Source organism: Ascaphus truei, chromosome 1, assembly GCF_040206685.1.
Source record: "Ascaphus truei isolate aAscTru1 chromosome 1, aAscTru1.hap1, whole genome shotgun sequence".
Classification (NCBI taxonomy): Eukaryota; Metazoa; Chordata; class Amphibia; order Anura; family Ascaphidae; genus Ascaphus; species Ascaphus truei.
In genome coordinates, this window is record NC_134483.1 from 42,654,069 (window position 1) to 42,678,447 (window position 24,379).

A 24,379-nucleotide genomic window follows, 5' to 3' on the forward strand; every position below is an offset into this window, starting at 1 on the left:
GTGCACAACCATCATTCCATTCATATTTCTCTACAACATTAATTGTAAATGCACCTACATAATAAAAGCACCTGCCATTAATGACAATCTTTTCTTGAAGTCTTTGGCTACTATAATTTGGCTACTTTTACTAGCCTTAGAGAAATGGGACAACAAATGCTTTCTGTAAAATACAGGGCAACTTGCTGAAGATAGTTTGCGAAAAGGAGCAGTATAGAAAAGCTGTAGATATTGTCAGAACTATACAAGAAACAAATGTATTAGTACAATAACATTTTTAAACAACCAACGGGACACGAGAAGACACACAGGGTGCTGGCAGGGAAAACCTCTCACTACGGTTTGATTTGAGTGAATATTTCAGAGGTCTGCCACTAGCTGAAGAAACCTTACAGGGCCATTATGAGGCTTATAAGATTCCAGCTATAAGTCAGGATCCAAACACCTAGGAATAGTGAATGTTGTCTCCAAGCCTAGGTAGCAATGGTGTCTCGAAAATGAGCCTGTCCACGGCTGCTGATAATGTCAGCATGCGGAAAAATCTCAGTGCACGAGAAACAGGGGGTCAAAACTTCTCCCACTGAGACTTGATAGTAGGCATGCAATCGTAAAGGCACAGTACAGTAGGTTTTTATTGACGAGTTCAAAGTATCCATCATAAGTCAAAACAAAAAAATCCCTTTTGATGCTAAAAGCTTGTACCATTGATTGTGTTTTTTTTTTGCTTTGATTAGAAAAGACTACAGTAGTCTTCATGAATCATATTTGCACTATGAATATTGACAACAGTTTGTGATTCATAACACATCTGTGATGTAGTAGTTGAGTCGAGGCAACAACCTGAACCTGGGGGTTCTCAGGAGCACAGCAGATGCTTCACTATCTTTCAGAGCCGCAACATGCAGGGATTATTCAGAACGAAATGCCCTGGTCTCTGGGAAACAGAAATGGCAACAGGGAGAGCCATTGCTTATGAGCCAATAATCGCGGAAAATGTAACTATGACACACAGTGTTGGCAAGATGCTGACAAATTAGCTCTTGTTCACAGTGGATTTTAGTATTTAAAAAAAGCAATTATCATGCAATTATCATGCTCCAGGCCAACCCTGATACAGGTAAGTTTAATAAAAACACAATAAAAACACAATGAAATTAAAATAGAAGGAAGGCTGGCAGGCTTCAATTTAAGTAGTAGTTGACATAGCCGAAATTAGTGTTATTTTATGTGCTGCTTTTTTTCTCCCACTACTATATATAGCTTAGATCAGTATTTTTCAATAGGATTTTCTATGAACACTTGGGTTCCCCAGGCATCATTAAATGGTTCCTTGCAATTTTCAGGTCATTTGAAAATTGTACCAAGTACAGAAGAATTTACAATGCATCTGATCTCAGACGCGCTATTAGAGAGGGTTGGGGTTCCTTACAATGCATCTGATCTCAGACGCGCTATTAGAGAGGGTTGGGGTTCCTTACAATGCATCTGATCTCAGACGCGCTATTAGAGAGGGTTGGGGTTCCTTACAATGCATCTGATCTCAGACGCGCTATTAGAGAGGGTTGGGGTTCCTTACAATGCATCTGATCTCAGATGCGCCATTAGAGAGGGTTGTGGTTTCTCAGAATTTACAATATAATTACTGGGTTCTTTAACCAAAAAAAGGTTAAAAAAACCACTGGCTTAGATGCAAAAATAACAAAAATGATCCCAACATTGAATACAGAAGAAGACATACTTAGCAAGCTGCTTTTCAGCATCTGCGCACAGCTCCAGAAGGCCCATCAGCACAGCCGATACATCCATATACGGCTCCCACACTGTGAAACCTCGTCCAATCAAATCTATAGCTGTTCTTCGAATGGTGCTGTGTGGGGGTAGTTTGGGACTTGGAGGCTGCAGTAGAAGGAATGTCAAAGCTTTGCCTGTGATAAAAGAAGATATACTGCATTGGAAACCATTCTTTAAATGAGTAAAATGATTTTTCAAGACTTTACCGCAGCTTAAATGGGTACATGTTAAAAAAATCGGCTTCCTCAGCAGAAAAAACATGGGACTTCTACAGGACACGAGATAAAAAGCATAAAACTTAATGGTGAGGAAAATTGTTTGACAGACAAATCATTGCATATGACACCTTAGGATGTGATAGGGAAAGATGAAGATGGGAAAAAGATGAAAGCAAAGGAGTACTGGAACCTACATTCCCCAATTCGTTTCAAACATGAAGTGTATATTCACTAACGTAAGATAGCCTTTATCTATCATTAATAGCTATTCACATGCTTATCACTAATGGACTATTGCACTTCGGTTAATATACCTATACCCCATTGAACAGAAGTGCAAACAGACAAATCTGAAAAAATACAAGATAAAAATATATAGGCAAATCTGCACTAACAGAGGAATGAAGCCTTTTTGGTAATGTTGAGCTAGCTTTGTACTGACCACAGGAGAAGGGGGGGAGAGGGAGGTGGGGGGGGGAGGGAGGTGAGGGGGGGGGAGGGAAGTGAGGGGGGGAGAGGGAGGTGGGGGGGAGAGGGAGGTGGGGGGTTGAAGAGAAAGAAAAATAGAATTGATTGCTGTTATAATTAAACTGTTTGTTAATTAGTAGATTTTCCCTGTAGTGATTGCAAACTAAATGTAATATAGTCAGCAAGTTTCTAAGTGCCAGAGAGCACGGCGTTGTGTCACAAAGTTTTGAGCTGCAGGCTTTATTCACATCAATGAGCTAGACTGGCTTAAACTAAAGATATTACGGGACCCATTAACCGTTCATAACGACAAAGACAAGTACACAGAATATGAAATGGAGAAAAATGAATTAATAAACCAATAAAGAATAAGAATTTGCATTAAAAAATTTAAAAACAAACAGTACTTGGTGTTTGATTTCTGGTATTGCATAATCTGGCATTCTCGCTGGCCTGTGTGACACACAAAGGAAGGGAATTTGTAGTGACCGAGTAATTACATGCTTGGAAATATTCCTGTGGGAGATAGTATATTTCTAGGTTGGTCATAAATAGTATCACTGAGTGTATCTAGCACTGTACACAGTAGAGTAACAAGGACAGCACTACCAAAGGAGACGTTATAATGCTAGATTCTATTCACTGTGCTATGGGAACAAGAGAGAGACCCGATTCTCTCCAAGTGCCACACAAAATCAAGTGGCGTTCCCAGCACTCAAATAGAAGTATTACCAAAAATAAGTCAATAAAGCTTAAGATAAAAGGGGGGAAAAAAAAGTCGTGTGTGCTGAGCACGCGCATTATAAGTGAAATTTTTTCGTCTTTGTCACTGATATTGTATTTGTGATGGTGATATTTTTAATTAAAATTCAAAGCACGTCAGTGGGAAGACGCAAAGAAGTTTGACTTAGAACGCGCGTGCTCGGTACACACCTATTTTAGCTATTTGCACTTATATAGTTATAGTTAACTGTCTGTGTGTGCGCGCATCTCTGTGTGTGTGTGTGCCTCTGTCTCCCAAGCGCTGAGTGCGGTTACCACTGTGCATGTGCGCCAGACTCCGTCCACCACTGCGCATGTGCACCAGACTCCGGCGAGACCCGGCATTGCTTTTAACCTCCGTGCGGCCTGAAATGTTGGTTTTGTGCGCATGTGTGAGCGCGACGGGCGCGCGACCATTAGGAGCGTGACGTCACTCGCGTTACGGATTTTTATTACAAGGTAAGGATTTCTTTCCCATGAGAACCCTGTAGGCGCCAGCAAAGAATTTTCACTTCAAAAAATAAAATAAAAAGGAATACATTACTGAAGTAAGATAGTCCAAATACACAGAGACAAGTACAGTGTCACCTATCGCATAGGTATACTGACCATGATACTGTAATACAAATACAGGGGAAACAAGGACCAAGGAATAAAGTCAGAGATCTACTTAAGCGCTAAGCAAGGGAATGGGGTCTCACTGGTCTGTTATGGGACCATCACTCTACAATTCCAAAAAGAATGGAAGCAATAGGGAATATAAGAAAAAGAAAATGCCAAAAAAGAAGGGAGCAAACAAGGAAGAACTAAATAAGGGGGGGGGGGGCAACATTTTGGGGGATAAGCCCCATCTTCCGGCACATTCCCAAAAGTCAAGTGCCAATTGCCTTATATACAGTTTTTTCGTGGGTAACTGAATCAATGCTCAAATAGTAACGATTTTGACTACATATCTGTATTTACTAAGTCTCCACGAGATTCCTGTTCCGATTTAAGATGGGATGATTTTAAGTCTGAACAGAGATGCCATATTGTCTGTATTCACACTAACTGCATAGCTATCACCTAAATAGTTAACTGTAGGAATAGCAGAGAAATGAAAGAAATAGAGCAAGGTCATAATACAAAGGGGCCATAGAAAAATAATGAGACGGTGAGACAATGTAGGGGAGCACCGGATGGCAAATAGTAGGTTTTAACAAAGATACTGCTAAGGGCACAGCTGGGGAAAGACGCTTGAATTTGGGGCAAGCCTATATTTGGCCAGGTCCAGATGTCCGTGGATGAGGTATAAATGTTTTATCTGTATGACTTGAAATCAGAACGGCTGACAACTATGAAGTGTTAACCCACAGAAATTGCAGCTCTCCACTCATAACTGAGACTGCCTGTAAAGCCATCTTTAGTCGCAGTGGGAAGCGCTGACTACATCTGTATTTACTATTTGAGCGCCTATTTAAATAAATAGGGATAGATCCGCCTCAGCTCCACCTGACGTGTCGCTGGATTTACAACTATTGCTTTAATTGTTGGCCAACTCAAAATTGGGGTCTTCTCTTTTACTAGTCCCAAACCGACCATTTGCGCCCGTTCAATGCGTTTCTGCTACGACTCCATTGTCCTCAGCCAAATCTAAAATCAACCTCATAGCAGGTTGGGAAACATTTGAACAGCCAAACCTCTTCACAGATGTAATAAGGTTAAACTTTCAAAACGTGTGTACACCACGATGATTGAAAAATAAGTATTAAAAGCATACTGTAATAAAAGCATACTGTAGGTCAAATTCAAATCTTCCCTGCCTCTGGAAAATGGCAGATGGAATAGACTGCAGCCACATATCATGTTGCTGAGTAGCACTGTGTAAGTATACAACATACTGTTTCCTTCTCTGAAGAAACCAAAGGACGGTACTATCTACAGATTGGAGGATAGAAGGAAGAGGGGGGGTATGATAGAAACTGTCAAATACATCAAGGGTTTCAACAAAGAGAACTACTAGAACAAGAGGTCATGCTCTAAGGCTGGAGTAGGGCAGGCTCTGGGGAAATGTGAGGAAGTGCTTCTTCACGAAGAAAAGTGGTGGAGTCATGGAATAGCCACCCACCAGAGGTGGTAGAGTTTACATACAGGAGGGTAATTCAAAAATGCTTATGATAGACACAAAGCTATCCTAAACTTAAAAGACAGTCGAGGATCGAATCGGAATTGCAGCTATACAGAAAATCGGACCAGGGGGGGACTAGGCTGGTCAAATTGTTCTTGCTTTCCTTCAAATTATATGTTTCTGTATCAGAATGACATCACAAGTGGAAGTAAAACATGCTATTCATTGACATTATCTGTTTGTGATGTGGTTGTTTATTAAGAATGTAAAAACACTTTCTATGTTCAAATAAGGAACTATTTAAATCCGTAGGTGCTGGAGGGCTTGGCAACATGCTGAGTTTTGCAATGCTTTGCTGGCCCTTTTGTCCGCTAAGGGGTTAACCATTTTAGACATTAATTTCCAATCTACCGTGTAGCACTCCAACTATTGGATTATCAATAAAATGCCTTCGAATTGGTGTGTTGACAAATTATGCAAATGAAGTATAATTTAATTCCATTCCAGAATTTCAAGCAGAAATTCTGCGTGTAAACTTTTCCCAAACTGTTAAAATAAAATGGCCAGGTCAGGGTTCTCTGCGGTGGCCAATAGGAAAACCGATATCTTATTGGAAGATACTGTCACGGCTTTCTATTGCTGATCCCGGCAGCCATGTTTAAAATGTTTTTTTTTTTGTGTGCATCAAAACAAGTAGAAAAAAACTAAAACTAAATACATCTCCAGAACCATCAATAGGGGTGTGTGTATAATAAATAAATATATATATATATATATATATATATATATATATATATATATATATAAATATATATATAGACTGTAAGCTCCTCGGGGCAGGGACTCCTCTTCCGAAATGTTACTTTTAGGTCTAAAGCACTTATTCCCATGATCTGTTATTTATATTATCTGTTATTTATTTGATTACCACATGTATTACTACTGTGAAGCGCTATGTACACTAATGGCGCTATATAAATAAAGACATACAAATAAAGACATACAATACTCGCACCCCTATTGATGGTTCTGGAGATGTATTTAGTTTTAGTTTATATATATATATATATATATATATATATATATATATATATATATATATATATATATAAATAAAATGAATCAGCTGTTATGTCACTTAATGTGATTGTGTGCACTGTGTGTTTGGCGTGAAATTATAGGCTGTTCTTTGCTATTTAAAGTCTGTTTGATCACATACCTTTACCACTCCCCGAAGAAGTCATAGACGAAACGCGCATTGGAGTGGGAGCTGGTGGGGGACCCATCTTCTTTATGTTATGGACTTTACATATTGAGACACACTTTGCCTACAGTGGTGAAGTGTGTATATATATATATATATATATATATATATATATATATATATATATATATATATACACACACATGAACAAAAACATTTATTTCAAAAATCAGCAACCCATAAGAATGTGCACTTACAGGATTTCAAACAGAACCATTCGTGGGAGAGAAATCTCTATTGTGGTCATCTGCGGTGGTAGGGTGAGTCCCAGGTTTGCAGAGTGGATGTAAACAGTCCAGGTTCACCACACTTGAAATTACCGCCAGCCTGACGAAGTCGCCGCAGTGTGACGAAACGCGTAGAGCTGTGACGTCATCGCGTTTGTGTTGGTGTATTTGGAGTCCCTGGCTTCCTTGCGCTCCGGCTGGCGGTAATTTCAAGTGTTAGCAATCATTGTATGAGGGAACAAAGGACGTGCAGGCATTGGATGCCTTTATATCTTGCTGCCAATTCATGGTGAACCTGGGCTGTTTACATCCACTCTGCAAACCTGGGACTCACCCTACCACCACAGATGACCACAATAGAGATTTCTCTCCCACGAATGGTTCTGTTTGAAATCCTGTAAGTGCACATTCTTATGGGTTGCTGATTTTTTAAACAAATGTACCTTATTTTTTACTCAGTTACGTGCTATGGAGCTTGCGCTTTTGTTTGTTTTTTGTTCATAGATTCCAAAAGTGGTTGGCTATACCACTCCCCTTAAAGCTGTAAAGACCTCGATCCCGACCCTCGATCTTCTATTGGGACTATATTTCTCTCTGGATTTTTTGTTTGAGTGGAACATTCAATTTGGATTTTCCTTTTTTTTTTCACTATCACGTTATGGTTTGTAGATATTAGGTTAAATTGTGGTAATTTTAATTTATTTTAATATTTTAAATATGTTCTTATAATTTATCATTTATTAGGGTTATTTCACATCCTCTTTAGCGCTACTTAATTTTTGTGTTGTCTTTTATGTATATATATATACATATATATACACACACACACACACACACACACACACACACACACACACACACACACACACACACACACACACACACACACACACACACTATAAATAGAATTTAAAAAGGGCAGCTGGGATTGCTGCTATAACTTTAACAGTCACAATAGCATAATACAAAAGCCTGTGTCCATTGTTTGCCGTTTGCTATAAAGTAGATACTAGGACTCTTTCTTGGATATATCTGTAGATATGTCAGAGTTCCCAATTTCAGTGCTAAATAACCTTGTAGGTCTATGACATCTCTTGCAGAAGGCAGGTGAGGTTAAATCGACTCTTGCAGGTGCTAGGGCAATCTCAGCATTACGCTGACAGCCTACAGCTTCTTTTTTTTTTTTTTTTGCTCTCAAAGCTTAATGATGTCACCAGAGCTGTCTGACAGCCTAATGACACAATATCAGTCATGCGCTTCTCTGTGGAAATGCAATTATCTACTTCTATACGTTTAAAGATTTAAGAAAAGTGTGAACCGCTAATAAGAGCACAGAAAATCTTAACTCTTACACTAATAGCTTAATAGAAACCAAAATGAAAATGTAACTCAGCATTGTGCACATCTTTCCATCATAGGAAATGGAGAGACAGAGATATCTGCCCACAAGCTTTTCCAGGTTACAAATATATACATTTTAGTCAGGACCATCTGTGGTTCCCCATTAAGGCTGCACTATCTATATTATGCTGTTCATGTCTGTGCACTAGCTTGTTATCTTCCCTGCAGTAGGGAAGAGGACACAGGTCAGTCACTGCAGCCATTTTATATTCAGCACCTCTGCAGAGGTCAACAGAGCTGCTTAGAGAAATCTCTGGACAGCCTCAGTTGGCATTTAAAAGAAACCCTGAAGGTTATTCCTAGAGCATGCATTTGAAATGTGCCTGAAGTAAAAGTTAGAATTTTCTGCAGAAGACAGAAATCTTCCTCGATTTTCATGTGGGCTTAAATTTTGTTCTGTTCCATATATCTTTTGAAGAAGTCTTTGGGGTATATAAATTACACGCTCAAGGCGGGGATTATTAGCAAGGTCACTGTCAGCAGGCACACTAAATTAAGATTCAGACACTATTCCTTTGGGAAAGGCTGAAGAGCAGAATCATGGAGCTGCACTATAATACATCTGGAGCATGCCTTTTCTAAAGGTATTGTTTGCAAAATTATGATTGTTGCTGGAGAGGTGTGTTATTCCCCATAAATTATATATAATTCTCAATTGTTTCAACGCAAACAAAACATGGATATAATAATCACTGTTCTTCACTTAAAATGATCAAGAGATAATTGTGATTACCTGTATTAAAATTTCTTATATCTACAGTAACTGTAGCTGATAATATTTTGTACAATGGAAGAATAATGGGATCGATTTAATGAAGTGCTACAGCCATTTTTGATGGTCAAAACCAATTTGACTATTAACCCCTTTGCAACAGCAATGCGTTACTGACCGCTCTTGCAGACAAGGGGTTAAATGCATATGGACTCCAATGAGTCCATGGAATGGAGAGCATGCAGTCTCATTTTTGGTAGTTCATTTGAGCTCATACAACAAAGTAGACGTGGAAATTATTTGTGATCCAAGTCTTATGATTCATTTAAAGGAGCACTTCTGGCAAAACTTTTTTTTTTTTTTTTTTTTTTTTATATCTATCAATAAACATAGGATTGAAGCAGAGGGTCTAAGGAGCTGAACGGCGTTGATATCAGCTCCGGGAACCCACTGCTTCCCAAGATACTTACCTCAGAAGGGGGTGCCGGTATCTCTGCGAAGTGTAAAGCTCCTGCATTACGTGGGCCAATAGGAAGCCACAAAGGATGTCATCACGGCTTCCTATTGGCCCACAGGATGTGGGACATTTAAGCCGCCATTTCGATAGCCTCGACTTGCCCGTCTCGGCTGCTACTAGCTCCCCCTTCGTGCAGTACTAGGTGTATTAAAGGTTCAGCTAGACCAGCATGTTTCAGTAAGATTTTCCTTCATTTCCCGCGTTGTTGTAATTCCATACGTGTTTGTTAAAGCTTTTGGTTTTGGAGAAATAATGGTGTAAAAACATTTTGTCTGGGACTGGTGATTTGCTACAGTTGGCTTTATAATGCTGCTTTTTTCACTAGCTTTGGATTGTGGCTTAATTGCTTCTTTGATAGATATGAGCTCTCCTCATTACTACCTGTAAAAGGCAGTGTGTATTTTACATTCTTTGGTATTTACTATTGAACATTTTTCAATTTGGCCTTTGGGCCTACATTTATTAGGCTATTAAACACATCAAATTATAAAACAATAGTTAAAAATGGTAGCAAAGCTGATAGCCGAGTGCTATCATTTTATTGCAACTTCTTAAGGAGTTGAGTTTAGCAACAGCCAAACCATTACATTTAATATTCAAGGACTCCATTTTCAGAGGCTCAGTACCACAAAATTGGAGTAAAGCAGACGTGGTGCCTATATTTAAAAAGGGAGCTTGATCCCTACCGGGGAATTACAGACCTATAAGCCTGACATCAAGAGTGGGGAAACTACTTGTTGGATTAGTACTGGATAATAATCAGGAATACCTAATGGAAAACAAAATCATTAGTAAGAGGCAGCATGGATTTATGAAGGATAGATCATGCCAAACTAACCTTATTTGTTTCTTTGAGGAAGTAGGAATTTAGACCAGGGTAATGCTGTTGATGTGGTCTACTTAGATTTTGCAAAGGCTTTTGAAACGGTCACACAAGATGTTAGTGTACAAAATAAAGCAAATTGATCTCTGTTAAACTATTTGCACGTGGATTGAAAACTGGTTGAAAGGTAGACAACAGAGGTGTCATTATGGGAACCTTTTCAGGTTGGTCTAATGTTGTGCAGTACCTCAGGGATCGGTACTGGAACCCCTGCTTTTTAACCTGTTTATTAATGGCCTTGAGGTTGGCAGAGGGAGCAAAGTCTCATCTTTGCCGATAACACTAAAGTGTGTAAGTTACTAAAATCAGAGAAGGATGTAATTTCTCTCCAGCAGGACTTGGATAGACTGGACACTTTGGCAGATAAAATAGCAGATAAGTTTTAATATAGAAATGTAAGGTTATGCATTTGGGAAAGAATAAACAGATCACTTACAAATTAAATGAAAAAAAATGTGTTCAATCCTTGATAGAGAAGGACTTGGGAGTGCTTGTAGGCAGCAGGCTTAGAAATAGTGCCCAATATCAGGCAGTAACTGTAAAGGCAAATACAACTTTAAATGGGATATGGATGGAACATTAGTAAGACACCTTGAATATGGAGTCATGTTTTATTTGCCACTCCATCAAAAAAATAAAAATAATTATCAAACTAAAAAAAAAAAAAAATACAGAAAAAAGCCACCAAATAAATTAAAGGGATGAAAATTCTGACCTATGAGGAGAGGCTAACTAAATTAGATTTTTGTTTATATTATAAAAGAGGCTTCCAACAGGGGATATGGCAACTATATATAAATATATTTGGATCAATATAAGAAGCTTTCAAAAGAACTATTCATCCCAAGGGCAGTACAAACGACACAGGTCATCCCCTTAAGGTAGGAGAAAAGGACATTGCACCAACAAAGGAAAGGGTTCTTTACAGTAAAGGCATTTAACATGTGTAATTAATTACCCATGGAGACTGATGGCAGATACAAAAAATATCGAATTTAGAAAGAAAGGTATACAGGAATCCTCTGTATCAAAATACTGTAAATACAAATAAAGGCTGGGATACGTATCTGTCATTTTTCAACCTCATCTACGATGTAACTTCAATGTACCCAAGTCACTGGTGGCCCACAAGGGTTTCACCCGCATTCCCCAACTGCTGCCCGCTCTCCCCAGTAGACCCCACCAGTCTAGTGCCTTGGATCAGAACTTCTCCCTGTCCCATACGGTCAGTTCTTTTATGACTGTGCTCTCATGAATAGTGTTCTGCTCTTCTGCTGAAATAAACACATTCTAAGAGAACGCGCAGGACAGTATTAATGAGCGCACTGGCATTAAGCAGCTGACATGAGGTGTTCCTAACCACAAGTGGCATCGTCCTTTGTCAACCTCTCCCTTTCATGTCACCAACTCACCACTGTCACCCAATCCCCTCCCATGTCACTCCCCCTCCCTCCCTCAGTGTTCTGCATTAATGTGAGGCCCTTTTGAGGACTTGAGGGCTACACAAGCTGTCCAGCACTGATCTAAGTTAACAATATATTCAGTAATACTTTAAGGTAGAACGGTGAGATGTGGTACAGATAAAATGTTTGACTATGAATACATGAGAGCGTAAAACAGTTTGATTAGTTACCGTTATTAATACTTCCCAATCAGAACATCTGATCCATAACGGTAGGTCTCTGATGCATTCAAGTTCTGTAGGAGAATCTCTGCTACGGGTTACTAGCACAAGTTAACTACATGGTAGAACTGTTGAGAGTCGAAGCAGAATATATCAAGACAACCAATTCCACTAATTGCATACATATGACAGATAATCTCATTTCTTACAGTGGACACAGATTTTTAGGAGAAAAACTTTACAAGCACCTAAACCTAGTAAATTCAGTTCATAAAATAATAATATTGTGCCAACTCCTCCATTAAGCCCTCTTTCACCACTACCCTAACTGCTTACACACACGCACAAAAAGGAGCACCCCATAGATTCCTGGGAAATATATTATAATATGGATATGCAAAGTATATTTAAATTAATTACATTAAAATATATCACGTATCGCAGCTGTTCTCCTTTTTCTTTGTCTTCACATGTTGTCTAAAGATGTGTTTGGGTAGGTTTATAGAGAACTCCGAACCATAGCAAAGAAGTCTCTTTTCTCTCTCACTTATATTTCAGGGTCTGGGTGGGCGAATCTGGGAATTGTGGACACCAGCAGAATTGCATATATTCATGCAACATTTTTAACAAACCACGCAGATGAATATCCGTCGGTGGTCTGACTTAAAAAGGTGTCCACATATTTGCGGGCCGAATTTTGATAAGATTCGCCATTCTCTAGTTGCCAGTACAGCCAATGTTTTCCTTTTGTGACGGGTTTCAGAATGACCAAAACGTTGGCTGTACTGGCAACTTACATATTGCTCATTTACATTTTCAAACCACGAAACTACATTTCTGCAGTTTAAACCATGTGTTATGTTATAGAGATTGCGTCTTAGGGGCTAAGATTGAAACAAGAAGATATACAGTACATTGATGTTGTCTTTACTCGTCTTATTGTGGTAATATTCATTCACTAAAATATTTGTATTAAATGGACCTATGATACAATTCTTTCTAATATCATTAGTCAAGTACTGAAAAGGACTACAATGAACCTATTCAGTTTTCACTGAAGCCCAACTGCATAGTTTCTGCATCCTCAAAATACAGTCGACAAAATCAATACTTTCAAGACTAGCAAAAAGTAAATGAATTAAAGCACTGAATAAATACTCTTCAATATGCTGGATTACCTTGCATTGGTGGAATAGTAGATACAAAAATATCTATTATACCAATATGTAACCAATATTAAAAAAAATTAATAGGTGTACAAACAAGATTTCATCAAGATCCATTTACTAAAATCGAATAGAGAGATATCAACCTGCAATCACCAAATCCAGCGAGTATTGGGGGATCCTGGATGAAAAAAGTGTGTTTTAATTAGTAAGTATGGATTGTCATCAGTGTAACCCAATGAAGTTTAGTTAACGACGCCAAACAAGTAAGACTAACTGAAAATCAGAGAGTTCATGTCTGTTGATATGGAAGGCCAAACTGTATTTTTACTTTCACTATTGTAATTTTTTTTATAATGGCAAACAAAACTGAAATCCTGCTTACTTCACGTTTTTACATGTACATTTGCAGTTTTTTTTTAAATTTTATGAAAACTTCCCTGGTCAAGAACTTCCAGCAGTGGAATGCATATGTTCACCGGCTCCAGCAGTGAAATGCATACAGTATGTTCACCGGCTCCATTAGTGGAATACTATGTTCACCGGCTCCAGCAGTGGAATGCCTATGTTCACCGGCTCCAGCAGTGGAATGCCTATGTTCACCGGCTCCAGCAGCGGAATGCATATGTTCACCGGCTCCAGCAGTGGAATACACTATGTTCACCGGCTCCAGCAGTGGAATGCATATGTTCACCGGCTCCAGCAGTGGAATGCATACAGTATGTTCACCGGCTCCATTAGTGGAATACTATGTTCACCGGCTCCAGCAGTGGAATGCCTATGTTCACCGGCTCCAGCAGTGGAATGCCTATGTTCACTGGCTCCAGCAGTGGAATGCATATGTTCACCGGCTCCAGCAGTGGAATACTATGTTCACCGGCTCCAGCAGTGGAATACTATGTTCACCGGCTCCAGCAGTGGAATACTATGTTCACCGGCTCCAGCAGTGGAATACTATGTTCACCGGCTCCAGCAGTGGAATGCATATGTTCACCGGCTCCAGCAGTGGAATGCATATGTTCACCGGCTCCAGCAGTGGAATGCATATGTTCACCGGCTCCAGCAGTGGAATGCATATGTTCACCGGCTCCAGCAGTGGAATGCATATGTTCACCGGCTCCAGCAGTGGAATACATATGTTCACCGGTTCCAGCAGTGGAATGCATATGTTCACCGGCTCCAGCAGTGGAATACATATGTTCACCGGCTCCAGCAGTGGAATGCATATGTTCACCGGTTCCAGCAGTGGAATGCATAGGTTCACCGCTATCCCTGGTCACCAGGTGCATCAGAGAGCTGTACTACATTTACTGTAGTACAAAGTAAAAAGGAGTAGCACATCGGAACTCAGTAGATGAAACGGGGTGAATGGCAATGCCCCTGAAGATGTATCAATTCAAATTTGGAGTAAGGTTGCATCCTTTTTATCTTGCGCCTCATCGTGGTCTTACTCCAACTTTTGTGTGTTAAGAGAAGGAATCCTCATCAGGGGTGGACAAGGAAAGCAGCCAAAACAGAGCACATTTCAGCATTTATTCCAAATAAAAAAACAACAAGCGTCTGCTTACTCTCACAAACATATACAGTATTAGTAAGTATCCACAAGCCAAAAATAACATTTAGCCCTTTCAGATCCTTAAAACCGTAAGGAGAGTGATTGAATAAGACTCTACACAGACCTTTTAATCTTAGATTTTTAATATTTAATGGTGTGTGTATGTATACACACACACACACACACACACACACACACACACACACACACACACACACACACACACACACACACACACACACACACACACACACAGTACGGTACCATCCAGCAGGGCAGCAGAACAGCAAAGAGAGACAGCACTCAGAGGTAAGTCAGCAAAATAATGTATTAAAACAGACAAAAAAATCCGACGTTTCGAAACGTCGGATTTTTGTGTCTGTTTCAATACAATCCGACGTTTCGATCCCCGCAGAGGGGATCGAAACGTCGGATTTTTGTGTCTGTTTCAATACATTATTTTGCTGACTTACCTCTGAGTGCGGTCTCTTTACTGTTCTGCTGCCCTGCTGGATTGTAACGTACTCTTTACATTACTTATGGGACTAGCACCAGGCCTTTCTGGATATCTACATTGGAGTGCTTGCTGCTTTTATTACACACACACATATATATATATATATATATATATATTTTTTTTAATAAGGAGCCTCTCACCCAGATCATTTTTTCTGAAGTGCCAGCTTGTTGTCATTAGGAGGAGTTATGGGTCTCGATCATGTATGAGACTGGGTCTCGATCATGTATGAGTGTCAACCAAAGTCCTAGGAGGCATAGACATTCGTGGAGAATAATTAGCATCATGTGTAGGAAACACTTTCTAACGTTTGATTCAAACACAAGCAAAAAATAGGACAATGTGTAAAAACAAACTTCTGCTTGCACTTTCTTTGCGGCAATGCATCGCCCTCAGAGTGTCATTTCAACGAACATCAAGAAACATGTTTTGCCTACTTTCAGCAAACACCTGGGTGAGTCTGATAATATCCACATAATGATTTGTGAATGGAAGTGACTGCATAGTCAACTGCTGTGCGTTACTCCACATCTCACCATATTGAACACGTGCCCCTGTGTGAAGTTGCTGTCTGCACAAAAATGGAATGCAGATATTGTATATGCGAAATGTCTTTAATTATATTAAAGGACCAGTCCTAGCGGCCACTAAAAAAATTAAATAAATGAAAAATGAAAGCAGGGGGTCTCCACAGCTGAATCGGGTTAATTTCAGCTCTGGGGAACCCCTGCTTCCTGAGATAGTTACCTCCATAGGGGGTGCCAGTAGCTTTTCCGGGTTGGGCAGTGTAGGGATATCGAAATGGCAGGTTAAATGTCCTGCAACACAAGGTCCAATAAGAAACCGTGACATCATCCCTTGCAGCTTCCTATTGGCCCACCAGGACCTATAAACAGCACCCCCTACGGAGGTAAGTATCTCAGGAAGCAGGGGGTTCCCTGACCGGAAATGATTGCAGTTCAGCTTCGGAGACCCCTGCTACAATCCTATTTTTTCCCCTTTCTTTTTTTCAAAAACACATGCAGCTTGGACTTCTGCTTTAACATGTTAAGCATAAATTCATAAGCAAGTCTGCTGAAGAATGCACTCATTACTTCTTTAAATTCTGATTTAAAGTTTATTGTAGCGGGAATCCTTACTCATTCCATCAATGTATGTAAATAACAACTGTGTGTTTTATCGTTATCGTCCTCTATCCCCCTTATACTGCTCCGCCGGATAGTGTATGTTGCTGACCTATAAATTAATGTAAAATATTTTCCATACAACTTCCAATGACTTTTTCACTGAAGTTAGTTCATTTTGAATGACTCTAGTAGGTGCTACTGTGTTTGTTCTTTAACCCTTATGGCTACTATGTCATGTGGGCCAGCATGCCATGCCCGTTTACTAGGAGAGATTGCACACACTGCTCCATGGGAGAAGTGTATAGGCATACCCCGCATTAACGTACACAATGGGTCCAGAGCATGTCTGTAAAGCGAAAATGTACTTAAAGTGAAGCACTACCTTTTCTCCACTTATCGATGCTTCGGTACAGGTAGGGAGCCGGTATTGCTGTTCAGGACGTGCTGACAGGCGCATGCGCGAGCTGCCGTTTGCCTATTGGGCGAGGGGAATGAGCTTGTCACTAATACGGCGATCTGTAGGGCAGAATAACGAAGCAGGGTCATGAAGCGAGCGTACAAACACAGGGGTATTGTGCTATTGAAAATATATCCTTACTCGCGAGTGTACTTAAAGTGAGTGTCCTTAAACCGGGGTATGCCTATACGTGATCTGCACAGACCCTCCTCTGCTGGTTCGCATCACCACGGTGACATTGCAACTTTCCAGGGAGACCGGGTCAGCCACTACTGCACTCAAAGGGTTAATGATGTGTATGCCTCAAAATACCGTCTAATAAGAGTTATTTACGTATTATGTACTATTCACGGTTATGTGCCGTCTGGGTTTTCATCCATCAACATGAAAAGCTGTTCAATTCGTCCTGCCAAGCCAGAAATTATTGAACAAGGTTTACACAGCCGATTGCTTTCCGTTTTTTTGCAACGTATATGCATATTGGCAAATGGGAATGAAACATTAAAAGATTTAGAAGATACAGTTTACATGGACTCCAGTAACAGGGGGGGGGGGCGAGGAGGGAGGGAGGCGGAGAGAATGCAGTGGTCACGAAAAACAGGAGGGGTAAATATCAGAGTTAACAAATCAAATAACGTACAGTAATGTTGTAGAACACTGCACTCTAGCTCCTGTTCAAATTGTTACTCCGGCTACATTTTTGTTCCTACAAAATTTGCGTGGAATAATGAACAATAAAGATGTCAGCTTAAAAAAAAAAAATCATTAGCACCATTGTAGTCCTGAGCAGAAAAGTACTGATTACTGCTTAATATTGCAAATACAGTATTCACCCCTGCAGTCCACCTGCCCATCCTTCCAGAGATCTTTCTGTATCCTTCAAAACACAGCCAGCAAAATCAATACTTCCAAGACAAGGGAAAGTAAATGAATAAAACACTGAATGCAAGTTATTGAAGATAGGGCACAGGTTTTTCAATTTGGCTTGGCAATGCAGTACAGTTGCCACAGGGATATTATATTATACACCCCAGCGAGAGAAAAAATGGTACCTAACCTTTCACCAGCAAGTGGGTGGGGAGAATGAATGCAGACAAGAAGGTACCAAAGTAGCACACCATTTAATTAATGGCTAGATTACAATGGCGTTCTTGTGGGATTACTTATTACATTCACTTAAATTCCAGTTGGATGCACCATGACTTATGTTATTGCAGCAAGTACTAAATGAATTAGTAATAAGTGGCCACTTATTTAAATGTGTTGATAAATAGAATAACAAATTAAAACCTTTCCCTGGTTTCAGAATACTGGCGCTTGGTTCCTACGGTCCCGCAGATGCTTGGTACCAGTTAAACGGGCATTTGCTCTTGCCCGATTTGATTTAATAAATGCCGCAGTTCCCTTGCCTTTCCGGCAATGCAATTATCTGAGCTGCCGATCGATCTGTTCACCCGTGATCGATCGGTGAGAATCCTGCTTCCCTGGGCAAGCAATATGGCTGCCTATTTACAAAGAGGAAGTGCTGTGGCTTCTTAAATACTTGCTATAGCAACCCGAGGAAGATTAAAACATTTATCAAAACGGGCATAAAGATTTCATTTTATTTTTGTTAAATGTTTTTAAATGCAGTATTATTTAATACCACACAACGGATTTCCTAAAAACAAACACACAAAAAACAAAAAAAAAAAACAGAGGATTTTTAATGAAATGCTGCTTGGGGCACATTTTTGTTATTAAAAAACAATATAATTGTGTTCCATCGTGAAATAAGAACATATCCCTACTTAACATTACTATTTAAATATGCACAGAATAATGATATACAATAATGCATTTATACAAGAATGAATTACAAGTCGAAATAAAACCCTTCAACTGACAATGAATGGATGTTATAGTATTTTAATAGGTAACCCTCTTCAAGGCTACGCTTATAGTGCCCGCGACGGGACAGCGACGCAAGGCTGCGGCCGCTGGAAAAATCAAATGGAGATGACTTCCAGGGATCGCGACCAAGCCGTTGCGAAAGGCAATGCATTTGTTTTGACGTGACGTCGCGTCGCAGTCTCTATTAGCGCAGCCTAAGTCAAAAGCTTCCAACTTCCACTGCACTGGAGTTTCATGTAAGGCTTATGTCATATTTGGAAAGTCAAAGGAGACTAATGAAACATGTGCAATACAAAATACAGCTAAACCCCGTTATAGCGCGATCCGTTACAACGCGAATCCGCTTATAATGCGATGCAAGTGTGGCTCCCAATTTTTGTATTTATGAATACTTTACAACACGGTTATTGGTTTCTTACATACTTTATTGTACAATGCATACAATTGCACATTCTTTCTAACGCGATCCGCTTATAACGCGATGCGATTCTTTGGACCCCAAGCACAGCGTTATAAGGGGGTTGAGCTGTACAACTTAATGTGTAGTATGGTTTACACCAGGATTGGCCAACACCAGTCCTCAAGGGCCACCAACTAGTCAGGTTTTAAGGATATCCCTGCTTCAGCACAGTCATTGACAGAACCACTGAGTGAGACACTTGTGCTGAAGAAGGGATATCCCCAAAAACCTGGCCTGTTGGTGGCCCTTGGGGACTGGTTTACACTAATGTTTGTATTTATAATTATATGTAACATTTGAGTATTTCACATTTTCAACAAACATTTAGCCAATCTAACCTAATAGAACTCAACAAAAATAGCATAAATAACAGTGAATTTCTCATTTAAAAAAAACCCACTTAAAGTTATAGGTTGATCATACTTGAAGATTGAAATTGCAAAGACAGAGCTAGAGACCCAGTAATTGCAATACCTCTTGGATTTATTATTAAATCACACTACATATAGTGCTACATCACTGGGTGCAATAAGATGTCGAATTATAGGCATAGAATATTTAAAGGTACAGATATCCTCCCTCAAAGTAACAGTCACGATCTGTAATTTATTAATAAAACCAACAGTAACTGTGCATTTCCAAACAGCAAAGCTTTACTGTACATGCAAGGAGAAAGAATTGATATTTTTACACCTTTGCATGTGGCGATTCCACAGTTGCAACGAAATGTAATCATCAACATTGACGTCACAAAACCCAGCCCGTATGACGCTCCGGGATCATACACATTTTTTTCTAGCGGGAAATCACCTTCACTGTTCCGTCAGAGAGGGGAACGAGATCGAAATGGAAGTGGAAGGGGCTTCACGTCCGTTTCAGTCAGCAGGGGGGTTGGTCACGCATAAAGCAATCTTTGTGGTTGCGATTCAGGAAGTGTAGCAGCACTCAGGTGTTGTTGGACTTCTAGCATTGTAAAAGGTCAAAGCTGCAAACTCGGAAATCATTTTATACATAATTGGAACCAGTGGTTCCGGTGATGCAGAACCAAGCTATTTTCAGCCCAGTTCTCGATATAATTAGGTGATTGTGTTCCAAATGTAAAAGTAAAGATGGCTGCCGTTATCGTCCAATTGGTAGCTGCAACCAATGACATTGTAGATTCCAATCGTGCAATTTTTGGTGGGCATATTTTCCCAGGAGAGAAAAGCAGCACAGTTTAGCTCCCAAGGAACCCTGGGTTCTAATAATGCTTTAAAGCAGCAATATGGGTATCATTGTAATTTTTTATTATTACAGGATTGAAGCAGGGCACCACCTCCTTCCAGAAATGCTTACCTCAGTAGGTATCCCTTTTCAGTTTAAATGTCTCACACAGGGCCAATAGGGAGCTGCACCTGATTACGTCACAGCTTCCTATTGGCCCGTGTGACCGCCATTATGTTAGGCCCAGTTTCTCTGACCTCAGGGATACCGGCTTCCCCTACGGAGGGATCTCTTGGAGCAGGGTGTTCCCAGAGCAGAAATTAACACAATTCAGCTCCAAAAGACCCTGCGCTTCAATCTTGTAATAGAAAAAAAAAAAAAAGTAAAACCCATATTGCTGCCTGAGAGTGGGTACATTTGACCTCTTCTAAGATGGCCACTGAGCAGCATCTTCCCCTGCCTCTGATTCACTCATACACTCGTGTACAACTCATACATAGGTCATTGCTACTAACTGGCTCAATCACAATCTCCTGGCTGCAGCCACTTTAAGCACCCAAATGCTGGTAGATTGTATGTGAAAATTTGACGCCGCATTGTCATGGCGATGCCTCACCAGAGGCCGCCGGAGATCAGGTAAGAGGGAGTTACGGAGTCCATGTTGTGGGGAAGACAGTGGGGCCTCTGTAAGCACCGCGCCCCCCCCCCCCCAGAAAATATTGCTGCCCCTTTCCCCCCACAGTTTGTGCACCCCTGCCATAATCCCATAAATTCACACTAAAAACCCCTTACCCTATAACTCCTAAAGCCAACGCTAATCTTTACCCAAAAAACCTAAGCCCCTTACCTTAAAACCCTTAACCCCCTAATCGTAACCCCTACCTCAAAAAGCTTAACCCTTTACCCCAACGGCCTAAACTTACCAGTTACAGTAAAAAAGTTAACCCCTTACCCTAAAGTTAACCCCTAAATGCCAACGCTTAGGGGCGAAACGGCCGGTGACTGACTGACCTTCGCGGCTTAATGGCAGCAGCGGAGTGAAGGCGGCGAAAGGTCCCCTTCCGCTGTAAGGACCGCGCCCCTGGTTTACCAGACTAAGCGGCTTAGTGCTTGTTTCAGTGAAGCCTCTCTAATATATTTATGGACTACTTTCCTTCCTCACTCCGCCCAACTCACAGGTATTTATCCAAGGCTAAACATACACACTATGTAAAGTCTCAAATTAACCACATCGTGAAACAATTTGCCATTTTTTGTTATTGCTACACTGTATATCTTGCGTTTATCTTGCATTGCCTCAATGTGTTTTCCAACAAAAACTTGCCTTTTTTTTTTACTGCATAAATCACCTGTCAAAGCAGAAAAGTGCAGCTTTGGTAAATGAATTACATGCCGTAATAGATAAAGGTATCATCCATCTTAACACCTTTTGTAGTCATATATTCGAAGTAGATAAACATTCTCCTTAACACGAGCAGTCAGGATACCGTGCCATTGCAGGTTACTTATGGATAACAGGGGATTCCCAGCCCCCCAGTCTTCACTCCTATTTTGAATACATTACCCCCAAAAGATACAAGAGGCAATGGACTAATTGTCCCATCTATAAAGCTCTTCCTATAAACTGTGTTCAGGAGAATGTAAAATTATAATTATTATTGTTTAGCCCGCGTCCATAGTCCGTGCGACATCGCGCGTGCCAAAAAACAAAAGGCCGTACATCAACAGGAACGGCCATAGAGCGCGTGTGCACGAGAGCAACGAGGCGGACGATTTTAGTGAGACAAAATGTTTTGATTTTGTCACGCGACGGTCGAGTCACGTGTGGTTCAGCCAATGAGGCCAAACCGCTCACGTGACATCACAGGCATGCCTTCGGTACACCCTTGCCACGCCTCCATCGCGCAATCCTACAGGCCACAGATCGCTTCTCGTACAGGCGCACGTGAGACCATGCGCTCCGTCCTGCTACTATATCTGAGGCCTTATTTGTAAAGCGCCAACATAGTCCGCAATGCAGTACAAAGGGAATATAAAAATTTGATAATTACATAAACAAGGTTACAAACAAATACAAATAAGGACAGACATGTACAGATACAAAGAGGCAATGAGAGCCCTGCAAGTGAGAGATCAAAATCTAGAAGGAATGAGGGAAGTATTCAAACAAAAAGGTGAAGTGGCTGCTCATTGTGGAATGGAGTGTCTCAGGTTGGAGTATGGTCCAGCCCGAGAGCTGATCCCATTAAGATTTGAAGGTGGGGATGTTAACATAGTGTGGAGATTTGTCAAGCCGCACAGCTGGTCAAATATGGTTGGAGGGGGGAAAGGGGAGATGGCTGTTAAGAGGTATGCCAGATAAGCTTCCTTGAAAAGGTGAGTATTTAGGGAGCTTTTATTTCTCTCAATGCAGGGGGAGAGTCTGATGGTGCGTGGTAGGGAATTCCAGAGAGAGGGGGCTCACAGGAGAAGTCTTGTGGGTGGGTAGGAGTGAGAGGAGTTGATAACGAAGGAGAAAAGGCATATGTCATGGGCAGAATGTATGGTGTGTGTGTGTGTGTGTGTGTATATATATGTAGCGGTCATGTAAAATGGCTACAGTCATCTCTCCTGCTGACAGTAAGGCCTGGTAAGTTGTGGGCATGCCAGCAGTAATTATGGAGGTTTGCCCTCACACCCTGGTGGGGTGCCCTGTGTATGGATGGGAGTGGTCACATGCTCTGATTCCATGGTTAGTGATGTCAGAGGTGTGTCAGCTTCCAGAGTATACATAAGGCACAGCACTGTGTCTAAAAGTTAGTTCTGCTAAGTGGAGGAGGAGTTCTGGGAAGTTCTGTAGTTCTATCTGAGTCCTGAGTTATGTTATAGTAGCTGAGAAGGAAGACTGTGTCCAGGGACCTGGCACAGGGTAAAGACATCCCGGCTGGGATAGGGAATCCCTATTAAAGGAGAATTTCACCTTTGAAAGGGAAGCACTGAGGGACAATGAGTGGCTAAAGAAACTACTGCGAGGGGCAGTTAGCCCACCTCAATCAATAAAGATGCTCTCAATCACAAACCCTCTCGTGTACATGTGTGGAGTGAATGTACAGAGAGGAGCACCACAGAGGAGTTCCTCGCCAGGACCATCCCCAAGTGACCGAAGGGACCCTGATGAGGTGGAGGCGCTGCACTGGAACTAGGTAGGACTCAGCACACTACCTCAGCTGCCTGTCTGGACGGGTCCTCCCCACACACCATCATGCGGGAGACTCAGGAGTCCTGTTGCCAACAGGTGCACCACCAGACACTATCACACTGTAATGGGGACCGGTTAGACCACAGGGGCCAATGTGAGATTGGGTGGGTCAGGCCGGGTCAGAAAAACCGTTACATATATATAATCAAAAAATAAATAGATGATACCGTTCTGTGGCTAACGAAATGCTTTTATTTGTGCGAGCTTTTGAGATACACTGATCTCTTCTTCCGGCGATGTTACAATGAATATATACATATACAGTGTTCAACAAACCTATACATTTGCTCGCCCCGGGCGAGTGGATTTAACCCCCGGGCGAGTAAATATTGGCCCAAGCAGCACACGTTTGGTACTAGGTGGCGAGTAGATTTTTTTGTGATTTGTCAACCACTGTATATATATATATATATATATATATATATATATATATATAGACACACACACACATATATATACACACAAAGATGGAAGAGGGCTGAGATGTAAGAGGGAGCAGCGTTGTTGAGAGATTTGTAAGTCAGAGCAAGTTTCAAATTTGATTCTGGAGGATATGGAAAGTGTAGGGATTTGTGTAGTGTAGCAGCAGAAGTGGAGCGATGAGTGAGATGGATGAGTCTGGCAGCAGCATTTGGATGGATTGGGGTTGAAATAGGTAGACAAACGGAATGCCAACTAGGAGAAGGTTGCAGTTGTCGAGACGGGACAAGATGAGTGAGTGAACTAGGATTTTAGTTGCATTATGAGTGAGTAAAGAGCGTATCTTGGTGATATTATGTGGGTGGATAC

At 40.9% G+C, this 24,379-nt stretch overlaps 1 protein-coding gene across 1 annotated transcript in view; it reads right to left on the reverse strand.

Annotated features, from left to right (window-relative positions):
* Nucleotides 1–24,379, reverse strand: part of WDR7 (WD repeat domain 7) — a 389,063-nt gene that overhangs the window by 135,734 nt on the left and 228,950 nt on the right. Inside the window, exon 11 of the mRNA XM_075586908.1 lies at nucleotides 1,739–1,925. Coding sequence (XP_075443023.1) covers nucleotides 1,739–1,925 — 187 coding nt within the window. The remainder of the gene's footprint in view (nucleotides 1–1,738; nucleotides 1,926–24,379) is intronic.